General features: G+C 46.5%; 1 protein-coding gene across 5 annotated transcripts in view; it reads right to left on the bottom strand.

The window, feature by feature from the left end:
* The window catches only part of pde10a (phosphodiesterase 10A), a 455,060-nt gene that overhangs the window by 88,409 nt on the left and 354,079 nt on the right, over nucleotides 1-12,572 (bottom strand). For all 5 annotated transcript variants that reach the window (XM_080200357.1, XM_080200352.1, XM_080200353.1 and 2 more), the window contains 2 exons: nucleotides 12,441-12,491; nucleotides 7,886-7,944 (listed from right to left, as the gene is read on the bottom strand). In XM_080200357.1, the coding sequence (XP_080056483.1) occupies nucleotides 7,886-7,944; nucleotides 12,441-12,491 (110 nt within the window). The remainder of the gene's footprint in view (nucleotides 1-7,885; nucleotides 7,945-12,440; nucleotides 12,492-12,572) is intronic.

Here is a 12,572-nt window from a genome sequence, read left to right as displayed (position 1 = left end):
TCCTGGGGACATCCCTGGGGGATGTGTGGTCCCACGACTGAGTACAGACCCTTTGAGGTCAAAGTCAGGTTGCAAAATGTGCGCTGCAGCAAAAATGCTTCCATTTAGTTGATTAGATCCCTTTGAGAATTGGACACTGTATATAGAACATGTAAGTCATTATTTTATGGCCAAAAGAAGAGGAGAGGAAGGAGAAAGCAATCCCTTCATGTGTGTGTGGGACCCAAACCTATAGTCTAATCCACAGGCTAATGTCCCTGAACACACCCAATTCAAGTACATTCATGGAGGCAGTGGATTTGTGAAGGCACATTATCCAAAGATCTCAGTCATGCTGCTGAGTTTTAAGTTTAATTCCACTGGGAAAGCTCCAGGAGAGACCATTGCAACCTACATTATGAAGCTAAGGCAGATAGCAGAAGTCTGTGACTTTGGGGCCATCTTGGACAATATGCTGAAAGATCACTTAATTTGTGGAATTAGTAATGAGGCAATTCAGAGAAAGCTATCAGTGAAAACGGATATCAATTTTAATAAGACACGGAGATAGTGCTGGTGATGCAGTCAGCAGTGGTATCAGAAGTGAAGACACTAGTTTTGAGAGGAAAACAAATGTAGCCGCAAGCAGAGTCAGAAGATTTAAGAAAGTTAATGCAACACCAAAGATTGAAACAGATCGCCATGGAGGTAATCACTCCCCAGAAACTTGCAGATCTAAGGAAACAGAATGTTATTCATGCCACAGGAAGGGGCACTTGAGGCACCGGTGTAACAGCAAGCCAAATCTGCTCGATGCTGAAGGCAGTAGCACATCGCAAGTACACAGTGTAGAAGATTTCCCTGCTACTGCTAATGAACAACATGAAAGAGAGCAAGATAGCCCCCATCATAACATAAGAAACATAAGAAATAGGAGCAGGAGTAGGCCAACTAGGCCTAGGAGTAGGATTAAGGAAAATCCGAAGGCATTTTATTCCTATATTAGGAGCAAGAGAGTAGTTAGAGGGAAAATTGGTCCTCTTAAGGACAAAAGTGGGGAGATATGTATTGAGTCGGAGGGAATGGGGGAGCTCCTGAATGAATACTTTGCATCGGTATTCACGAAGGAGAGGGGTTCGGAATCGTGCGGTCTGTTAGAGGGAGCTGAGGATCAGCTGCAGGAAATATCTATTACGAGGGAGGAAGTGCTAGGGCTTTTAGGTAGCATAAGGACGGATAAAGCTCCGGGGCCTGATGGTATTTATCCCAGGCTGCTTAGGGAGGTGAAAGATGAAATTGCTGGGCCTCTGGCGCAAATCTTTGTCTCTTCTTTGGACACAGGTGAGGTCCCAGAAGACTGGAGGGTAGCAAATGTGGTACCGCTGTTCAAAAAAGGTAGTAGGTATAACCCTGGAAATTACAGGCTGGTGAGTTTGACATCGGTGGTAGGGAAATTAATGGAAAAAGTACTTAGGGGTAGGATGTATGAGCATTTGGAGCGTTGCGATCTGATTGGGGATTCGCAACATGGCTTTGTTAGAGGGAGGTCTTGCCTTACGAATCTGGTGGAATTCTTTGAGGAGGTGACAAAAACGGTTGACGATGGGCAAGCCGTTGATGTCATCTATATGGATTTCAGTAAGGCGTTTGACAAAGTCCCTCATGGTAGGCTGGTAGAAAAGGTTAAGGCGCATGGGATACGAGGTCAGGTAGCTAGGTGGATTGAGAACTGGCTGGGTAATAGGAGACAGAGGGTAGTTGTGGAGGGGACTTTGTCCGGTTGGAGGCCAGTGACCAGTGGTGTGCCGCAGGGCTCAGTACTGGGACCTCTCCTCTTTGTAGTCTACATAAATGACTTGGAAGAGAGCGTAGGTGGTGTGATCAGCAAGTTTGCTGATGACACCAAGATGGCAGGGTTGGCGGGTACCGAAGTGGATTGTGAGGTGATACAACAGGATATAGTTGGTGCATTGGGCAGATAGGTGGCAGATGGAATTTAATCCTGACAAATGCGAGGTGATGCATTTTGGAAGGAATAATGCAGAGAGGAGCTATGTGATTAAAGGTAGACAAATTAGGAGTATAGAAACACAGAGGGACCTGGGAGTGCAGGTTCACAAATCCATGAAGGTTGCGACACAAGTGGAGAATGTTGTCAGGAAGGCTTATGGAATGCTAGCCTTTATAGGAAGGGGTATAGAGCTTAAAAGCTGCCGTCTAATGCTTCAGTTGTATAGAACATTGGTTAGACCGCATTTGGAGTATTGCGTCCAGTTCTGGTCACCTTACTACCGGAAGGACGTGGAGTCTCTGGAAAGGGTGCAGAGGAGGTTTACCAGGATGTTGCCTGGCATGGAGAGGCTCGGTTACGAGGAAAGGTTGGAGAAACTGGGACTGTTCTCCTTGGAAAGACGGAGATTGAGGGGGGACATGATAGAGGTATATAAGATACTGAAGGGAATAGACAGAGTCAATAGTGAGAGACTGCTCCCTAGATTGGTTACAAATACAAGAGGACATGATTTAAGGGTGAGGGGGGAGAGGTATAATTTGGATATGAGAGGAAGGTTCTTTACGCAGAGAGTTGTGGGGGTATGGAACGCGCTACTGAGTAGGGTGGTGGAGGCGGGAACGTTGGACTCGTTTAAGGTTCAGTTAGATAGGCACATGAGTGAAACGAAGATGGAGGGTTATGGTAGGGGTTATTAAATAAGGGTTAGAACCTCGGGTGACACCGGAAAGGCAGGCTTGTGATTAACGTTTTTGTCTTTTTATTCCGCAGGTGGGGGTCCACCTCGTTGTCAAACGAGGGGCATGCACACGGTGGGTCGTGCGTGGGCTACTCTTGGAGGTTCCGGGAGTGGCCTAGTACTTCGTGTCGGTGTGTGTGCTTGATCCTGGACCGGTAGACGGGTGCCGCAAAAGCGCGGTGACTAGCACTGCTAGCTGTGCAGATACATGGATTTGGGCCTGTGTCTGTGGGAGTTTGTGCATTCTCCCTGTGGTTGCGTGGGTTTCCTCCGGGCGCTCCGGTTTCCTCCCACACCCCAAAGATGTGCTCTTAGGCTGATTGGTTTTACCAAACTGACACTATTCTCCCATGAATCTGGCTAAGTCAGGGGTTCTATTTGTAGATACGCAGGGTAGAATAGGTGTAGGGTGATGCCGCGGCGCGGGCTTGTGGGGCCGAAGGGCCTGTTTCCCGTGCTGGGTTGTTCTTTGTTCTTTGTAACTAGCCCTTCGAGCCTGCCCCGCCATTCAATAAGATCATGGCTGATCTGTCGCTGCTCAGTTCCACATTCCCGCCCTCTCCCCATAACCCTTAATCCCCTCTCTTATCAAAAACCCATCAACCCGCGTCTTAAAAATATTTAGCGAGGCAGCCTCCACCACTTCAACGGGCAGAGAATTCCAGAGATTCACCACCCTTTGAGTGAAGAAGTTCCCCCTCAACTCCGTTCTAAACCGCCCCCCCTTTATCTTGAGGCTGTGCCCCCTAGTCCTATTGTCCTTTCTGAGCGGGAAGAGTCTCTCCACCTCTATCCTACCCATCCCATTCATCATCTTATACGTCTCAATGAGATCTCCCCTCATTCTTCTAAACTCTAACGAGTACAAGCCTAATTTATTCAGCCTCTCCTCATAGCTCAACCCCCTCAACTCCGGCATCAGCCTAGTAAACCTCCTCTGCACTCCCTCCAAGGCCAAAATATCCTTGCGTAAGTACGGTGTCCAAAACTGCACACAGTACTCCAGCTGCGGCCTCACCAATGCCCTATACAGCTGCAGCAAGACCTCCCTACTTTTATATTCAATCCCCCTCGCGATGAAGGCCAGCATCCCATTCGCCTTCCTGACCACCTGCTGCACCTGCAAGCTGGGTTTTTGCGACTCATGCACAAGGACCCCGAGGTCCCTCTGCACCGTCGCCTTCTGCAGTTTTTCTCCACGTAAGTAATAATCCTTCCTACCATTATTCCTACCAAAATGGACCACCTCGCACTTGCCAACATTAAATTCCATTTGCCATTTCCTGGCCCATTCGCCCAGCCTATCTAGATCCTTCTGTAGACTCTCACCACCCTCCGCACAATTTGCCTTTCCACCAATTTTGGTGTCATCAGCAAATTTCGACACCCTACACTCGGTTCCCTCCTCCAGATCATCTATATAAATGGTAAATAGCTGAGGCCCCAGCACCGACCCCTGGGGCACTCCACTAGTCACTAACCGCCAATCCAAATAGCACCCATTGACCCCCACTCTCTGCCTCCTATTTGACAACCAGTCCTCTATCCACGCTAACACCCTACCCCCAACTCCATGCCCCCTTACCTTCTGCAATAACCTCTTGTGAGGTACCTTGTCAAACGCCTTCTGAAAATCAAGAAAGACCACATCCACCGGCTCTCCTCTATCCACCGCCCTAGACACATCCTCATAGAACTCCAGTAAATTTGTCAGACACGACTTCCCTTTAACGAAACCGTGCTGCGTCTGCTCTATCAAGCAGTTCCCCTCAAGATGCCTCGCTATTTCCTCCTTGATGACGAATTCTAACATTTCACCTACAACAGACGTTAAACTAACAGGCCTATAATTCCCCGCCTTTTGCCTGGCACCCTTCTTAAACAACGGCGTAACATTAGCCGTTTTCCAATCTTCCGGCACTTCCCCGGAATCCAGCGATGTCTGGAAAATAACCACCAAGGCATCCACTATCACCTCCGCCATTTCTTTCAGGACCCTCGGATGCATTCCATCCGGTCCTGGGGACTTGTCCACAATCAGCCCCTCCAGTCTGCTGAGCACCACCTCTCTAGTAACAGTAATGTCATCGAGACCCTCCACTCCTACCACCTTTCCATCTCTAACATCCGGCAAATTATTCACGTCCTCCTCCATGAAGACCGAAACAAAAAAGTTATTCAAGACCTCAGCCATTTCCCCATCCCCTACCACTAAGTCCCCCTTCTCATCCTCTAAGGGACCAATGTTCACCCTAGCCAGCTTCTTCCTTTTTATATATTTATAAAGACTCTTGCTATCCTTTTTTATATTAAGCGCTAGGCCAGCTTCATAGTTTCTCCTACCCTTCTTTATCAACTTCTTTGTCAATCTTTGTTGACATTTAAACCTCTCCCAATCCTCTTCTCGCCCACTACTCTTAGCTACTCTAAATTCCTCCGCTTTTAATTTTACACTTTCCTTCACCTCCTTCGTTATCCACGGCTTATTACCTCTCCTCCTACGGTCCTTTTTGACCATCGGAATAAATTTCTGCTGAGCACCAAGAAAGATCTCCTTAAAGATCCTCCACTGCTCCTCAGCAGACCTACCTTCCAACGCGCTCCCCCAGTCCATATTCGCCAATTCTTCTCTCATCCTACCGTACTCACCTCTGTTCAAACAAAGGACGCGTGTCCGGGAACCCACTTTCTCCTCCTCCGTCTGCACCAGAAACTCCACCATACAATGGTCACTCTCCCCAAGAGGATCCTTCACCGCAAGTTCCCTAATTCTACCCGCCTCATTACATAGCACCAGATCCAAGATAGCTCGCTCCCTCGTCGGCTCCAACACACACTTTCCAGGAAACTATCCCGGCAGCATTCCAAGAACTCCTCCTCGAGCCCACCGCGTCCAACGTGGGTCGACCAATCAATGTGCAGATTGAAATCCCCCATAACAACGGCCGTCCCATTCCTGCACGCCGCACTTATTTGCGCGTTAACAGCCCGCCCCACCTCCAGATCATTATTCGGGGGCCTATAGACAAGACCCACCAGCGTCTTCCTCCCTTTGCTGTTCCTAATCTCTACCCACAACGATTCCACGTTCTGCTCCTTGGCTCCAATATCATCCCTTGCTACCACCCTGATGCTATCCTTAATCAGCAGAGCTACGCCCCCCCCTTTTTCCTCCCGCCTATCCTTTCTAAACACTTGATACCCCTGGACATTCAGCTCCCAGTCCCTGTCACCTTGCAGCCACGTCTCTGTAATGGCCACCAGATCATATCCATTTGTGTCGATCTGCGCCACCAACTCATCCACTTTATTCCTAATGCTTCGCGCATTCAGATAAAGCGCCTTCATCCCAGCCTTCACCTGGACCTTATTTGCCGGAACGCCACCAACCATACTCACGCCCCTTACTCCCTCTATCCTTACCTGTACCGTCTCCTTAACTTTAGACCCCGTAATGTCACCTACCCTCACACCCTCCCCCCCCCTAATTAGTTTAAAGCCCTGTCTACAGTCCTATTTACACGATTCGCCAGCACTCTGGTCCCAGCACGGTTCAGACCAACCCCATCCCGCCCGAACAGGTCCCACCTACCCCAATACTGGTGCCAATGCCCCATAAATTCAAACCCATTCCTCCCACACCAATCCCTGAGCCACCCATTCACTTCCTTAATCCTATCAACCCTACGCCCGTCTGCACTCGGTTCAGGCAGTAGCCCAGAGATGACCACCTTGTCGGTTCTACTTTTTAATTCCATTCCCAGCTTCTCATACTCCCTCCCCAGATCCTCAGTTCGCATTTTGCCTACGTCGTCGGCACCCACATGAACCACAACGACCGGATTCTCACCCTCCCACTCCAGGTTCCTCTGCAGCCCAGATGCGACATCCCGGACCCGAGCACCAGGCAGACAACACACCCTTCTGTGCACTTTGTCATTGTGACAAAGGACAGTGTCAATACCCTTCATCCCACTATCCCCATTTACAACTACGTTCCTTTTCCCCTTCTCTTTGCCTATGTCCTGCTGCATCACTGTACCGTGTGCAGTTTGCTCACCAACCTCACCTCCCTCGTCCTCGTCCAGACTGGAAGCAAGAACCTCAAACCTGTTATGCAGCTTGAGAGTCTGAGGCCTCCTCTCCCCACCCTCCTTCCTCCTCTCCCCACCCTCCTTCCTCCTCTCAGCAGCCCCCTCTTGTTCCTGATCCTTAGAGTTAGCCAGTCCAGGGGGGGTGGATGTCTCTTGCACCCCATTGACAATGGCACCCTTTCTCCCCCTGATGAGCCTCAGTGTCTGTAGCTCAGAGGCCAGCTCATCTACCTTGAGCTGGAGCTCCTCCAGCAACCTGCACTTACTGCAGACATGGTCACTGGGGAGGACCCTGGGGTCCACCAGTTCCCACATCATACAGAAACCACACATCACGTGCCCCTCCATTATTCACTGTAGTAATGTTGAAAATTTCCACACGAACTCACCTGGCCCTTTTTCTCCCAAGCCCTTTTGATATTAAGCCCTAATTGCTCACTCTACTTTCCTCTCACTCCACTGCCCGCTCAGACGCTGCCCGCTGTCTACACCAGGCCTCCTTTTAAACCTGGCGCTGATTTAAAGCTGGCTGGCCCACAACTCCTTCTAACCACTCCCTCAGAATTCTTAAAGCAGTAAATACAATAAAATAAATGCTTTAAACAGTTCTACAAAGAACAAAGTGCTTTAAACTTATTTAAACAGGTTTTTAACAGGTAAAATCTTATCTCTCTCTCTGCTCCTTCACTTGTCAACCTATAGAAATAGAAACAGTCATGGAAGAGTCTGCAATCATACTGGGGGATCAAACATAAAGGTACTTGTGAGAAGGGGTTTAGCTTTTGGTTTAACAAAAGCATCAGGAAAATTGGTGACCTATATGGGAGAGACTGTCATGATCATGGGTACTGCTACGGTATCAGTGAGCTAGCTACAGCAATCTGCCCAACGCCCACTAATGGGTATATCAGGCCATGGAACAAGTCTGCTGGGCTGCAACTGGCTCAAAGAAATGTATCTCTTCTTAAAAATTATCAATTTCAAAGTGAATTGTGGTAATATATTTGCATAAATGATCACCTAAATGATATAATTATTAAATAAAATATTGGAATCACTTACTTGGATACATCCAGCAGAAAATCATTCATTTCACTCTGCCTGGCAAGACCTTTGGAAATCTGAAAGCGGAATTTTCAAATCAGAGCAATATAATAAAGGAATTTTTTCCTCATTGATTTCAATTCAGCTTGTCTACATCTTTATGTGCATAAGTGGATTTTTAAGCTAGTGAATGAAAGGTTTGGTAAGAATAAATAGGGAGAGATATTTTCTACTGGTAGGTGGGTCAGTAACCATTGGCAAAGACTGAAATCAGGTGGGAAAAGCAGTGTTGAAGCAGTCACTTAAATAGTGACTTTTTTGGTTGTATAGTTATGGACATTGAAAAAAAAACTTCAACTGGTTAGTTTCATGGTGTATCACTGGCAGGCCAGCTGCTGACTTGCCTGCCCAATCAGCAACTTAGTCAGCCAAGGATTGGGCGCCATTTGTAAAGACCACCCTAGTGCAGCGAAAGTAAAGGAGTTCCCCCTGGAATCACTGCCTCTGGCACTGTCTGGGAATGACCCTCTCCCTCCGAGCACTATACTTACCTGAGCTTCCCTTAGAGCTTTACTCACCAGGTGCATGCTTTGGGGTCCCAGTCATGATTCACGCTGTTCTGCTGTCACCCCAACACGGATGAATTTTCTGACTGGGGTGGGAAGGACGATGATTCAGGCATAGGGGCCTGATAATTATATAGTAATATATTCAAATTATGTTCCCAACATTCAAAGTCAGGAAATGCACTGATTGGGAGGAGGGTACAATCATGTTATGCGTTTACATTGACGTAAAACGTAGCTTAGAAGTTCTGGTGATATTTTCTGCTCCCATTGTCAAACCCAACTATAGAACCACAGAACCCCTACACTGCAGAAAGAGGCCACTTGGCCCATCAAGTCTGCACCAATTCTCCAAAAGAACATCCTACGTGGGCCCTCCCCTCCACCCTATCCCCATAGTCCCACACATCTACCACGGCTAATCCAACTAGTCTACACATCTTTGGGCACTAAGGGACAATTTAGCATGGCCAATCCATCTAACTTGCACATGTTTGGGCTGTGGGGGGAAACTGGAATACCTGGAGGAAACTGGAATACCTGGAGGAAACCCATGCAGACACCGGGAGAACGTGGAAACTTCATACCATCACCCCAAACCAGAGTCAAATCCAGTCCCTGTTGCTGTGAGGCAGCAGTGCTAACCACAGTGTCACTGTACCGCCCAATGCCTGACATGATTGGGATTGGAAAATCCCAACCATTGATTATGATCAGGAATACGCTGCTTGAAAAGGTGGAGAAAGCAAATTTAAAAGCAACTTACAAAACAGAATTAGATACAGACTTTAACTAGAAAAACAAATGTTGGTCAATGGAGAAACAGCATGTGAATGAGACTTTTCTGTGAGACTTTTTAGAAGAGGAGCAGAGGTATGCTGGATTGAATGGTCTCCTTCTATGCTCAATAATTAGACAATGAGACAACAATGAAGTAGATTGCTTTGTACTGGATATCACTGAGTTTCTTGGAGCTTTGGCCTAGCTTCACCCATCTAGGCAACTGGAATGTCTTCAAGCACTGACCTTGTGCCTGTTAGGTTATTCATTATTTAGTTAGTGAATGCAAAGTCCTTATGCCAAGCAGTTTTCTGGTCCTGCTTTGTTGAGTGCGGATGGGTCTCTGCTGAGTCTGTGGACTGGACATTCTTCTATGATGTGGTGTGTAGTTTGCTCTCTCCCACAGGCACGTGACTGGCACTAATGCCCATCTGTGAAGGTTGACCAAGAGGGGCCATGGTCAATCCTCTCTTTCCTTGGAAAGTTGAAACCAGGCAATTGTTAAGTTGGGTTTGAGACCAGGTACTTGTTTGTCATACCCAATGAATCCAATCCATCTGTCCAAGTGGATTTTGCATTGAAGTCCTGCATGGGGAGGTTTTTTCAGATTGGCCTTCTTGATGGGAGTCGTACCTTGGGTGGACTGAATAGATGAGCATGAAGCTGGGGACACTACAAACAGTTTCTATCATTTTGTGGGTTGTTGCAAGTCAGCAGGTGTGTGGAGAACATTTTGTTTGCCAGGACAGGGAGCCAAGGGTGTGATGTTAAGTGTAATGTTCCAGTAATGATATGCATGGTAGCATTCAGTTGGGTGTCAACTCTTTTGTGTGTATGTGATGACCTTGACTAAACAGGAGCACAGTATTCTGCTACTGAGCATGAGAATACAAGTACTGAGGTTCGGAAGGTAGCAGCACCCTATGTTGAGTCGATTAGTTTTGCAATCAAAGTTGTTTCTGGATTTAATCTTGGATGCAGTTGGTTGTAGATGTTCCTGGAATGTCAATGTCCTGAATCTGTAACTAATGGTGTTTCGCATGGATCAGTGCTGGGACTCTGCTGTTTGTAATATATACAAATGACGACAAAAAAAACATAGCTGGTCTGGTTAGCGAATTTGCAGATGATACTAAGATTGGTGGAGTTGCGGATAGTGATGAAGATTGTCAGCGAATACGGAAGGATATAGATAGGCTGGAAAATTAGGTGGAGAAATGGAGATGGAATTTAATCCGGACAAATGCAAGGTGACACATTTTGGTAGATCCAACTCAGGTAGGAGCTATAAAATTAAAGGCAGATCCATCAGGAGCATAGACATAAAGAGATCTGGGAGTACAGATCCACAGATCCTTAGAAGTGGTAGCGCAGGTAGAAAAGGTGGTGAAGAAAGCATTTGGCATGCTTCCCTTCATTAGAAGGGGATTGTGTTTGAAAGTTGGAAAATTGTGCTACAGTTATACAAAACATTGGTTAGGCCGCATTTGGAATACTGTGTCCAATTTGGTCACCACACTACCAGAAGGATGTGGAGACTTTGAAGAGTGCAGAAAAGGTTTATCAGGTATGTAGGGTATAAGCTACGATGAAAGATTGAGTAAACTGGGATTGTTCTCCCTGGAAAGACGGAGGCTTAGGGGCAACCTGATACAAGTTTACAAAACTATGATAAGTAGGAAGGAAGTTGGAAGCTTTTTCCCAGGGTAGAAATTACAATTACAAGGGGGCACAAGTTCAAACTAAAAGGAGAGAAGGTTCAGTGGAGATGTGCAGGGGAATTTTTTTACACAGAGGACGGTGGGGGCCTGGAATGCACTGTCAAGTGAAATGGTTGAGGGAAATACGTTAGCACCATTTAAGACTTATCTGGATAGACACATGAAGAGACGGGTCTAGATAAGACAACGTGATCGACACAGGCTTGGAGGGCTAAAGGGTCTGTTCCTGTGTCGTAATGTTTTTTGTCCTGAAGAAAGTAGGAGTTGTGTGGTGCTTTAACTTATAGCCATTAATTTGGATGTTGATCTCTTTACTGGCTTTCGTATTGTGAAGTTGGAGTAAGATGGATACTGTTTCTGCAGGATTTTGCTTGAGTTGCCATATGTTGCAGTATTGTTCAAGTTTTGACAAGTCCTCGTTTAGATTCTGATGCAAGGCGTCAAAGTCAAAGGCTTATGTGATTTCTCAGGAAGTAGTGGAACATGGAATATCATTTGTGTACAAGTTGAACAGAGTTGGAGGCAGAACTGGATCTTGGTGGGGAGTTGGGGGGGGCTGAGGGCTACTTCTCACAGAATAACCAGTCTTTGACCTAGACACTCCAAGTGACACAGCATTTATATGACTGCTTGTTTTTAGGCAATGACAATCCCAGGATGTTGATGATGGGGGCTCAGCATCGGTAACACCATTAAATATTGAGGAAAGATAGTTGAACTTAAGTGCCCATGAGCAGGTGTAGCGGGGCTGAAAAGCTTTGATCTGGTCTGTTAGACAAAGTGTAGCCTAGCTCTGTCTACAGTATATTGCTTATGCTGTTTAACATGCATGTAATCCTGTGCTGTAGTTTTACAAGATTGACACCTTGTTTTCTGTCTGTTGCTGGATTTGGCATGTTTTTCCATATCACTCAATGAATCAAGGTGCGTTCCCTGCCTTAATGATCATGCAGACTTAGGGATGGGCTGGACCATGAGGTTACACATTGTGGTAATATGTAATTTTGTTGCTGTTGATGGTTTACAGCACCTCCTGCTTTAAGCTGCTTGATCTCGCCAATATGTGGGTGTGGAAGGTTTTGGGAGAATTGAAGGAGATTGTGGATGGGTAAGGACTTGACTGTCATGTTATAACTGGACTGGCATACCAATAGAAGAAGGCCTTCTAGCCTATCTGCCTTACCATCTGTCAACATATCCTCTGAAGGCATGAGCCCAATTCCATCCTGCCCCATCACCTCAGAATGAAAATATGATGGGCAGATTCTCCTTAACGGAGATGGTTTATGGAACTTTCCTGACTCATCCTTCCCATCTCCTTCACAAGATTTTACTTTGCTATTCTTCCCCTTGATCTCTATTGGACTATCCCTGGTGCTCTCCTGTGTATTTCTTAGTGACTCTATTAATTCTTCTCTTTTCCCATTGTAACTCTTTCTTTCTTGTTGACACCACATGTATATGCCAGAAGATCAGAAACAAAAACAGAAAATGATAGAATCCTACCTGAACTTGATGAATTGCCACTAATGCCCACGCTAAATTTGCAGTGGCAATCTGAAACAAAGAGCAAAAATAGGGGTTCAGCATATGATCTGAACAAACTAAGATATTTTCCCAGTACCTCTCCAATTCTTG

Source organism: Carcharhinus amblyrhynchos, chromosome 12 (assembly GCF_965287045.1).
Source record: "Carcharhinus amblyrhynchos chromosome 12, sCarAmb.v2.hapA, whole genome shotgun sequence".
NCBI lineage: Eukaryota > Metazoa > Chordata > Chondrichthyes > Carcharhiniformes > Carcharhinidae > Carcharhinus > Carcharhinus amblyrhynchos.
Note: the sequence above shows the minus strand (reverse complement) of the source record. Positions and strands in the feature narration are given on the sequence as shown.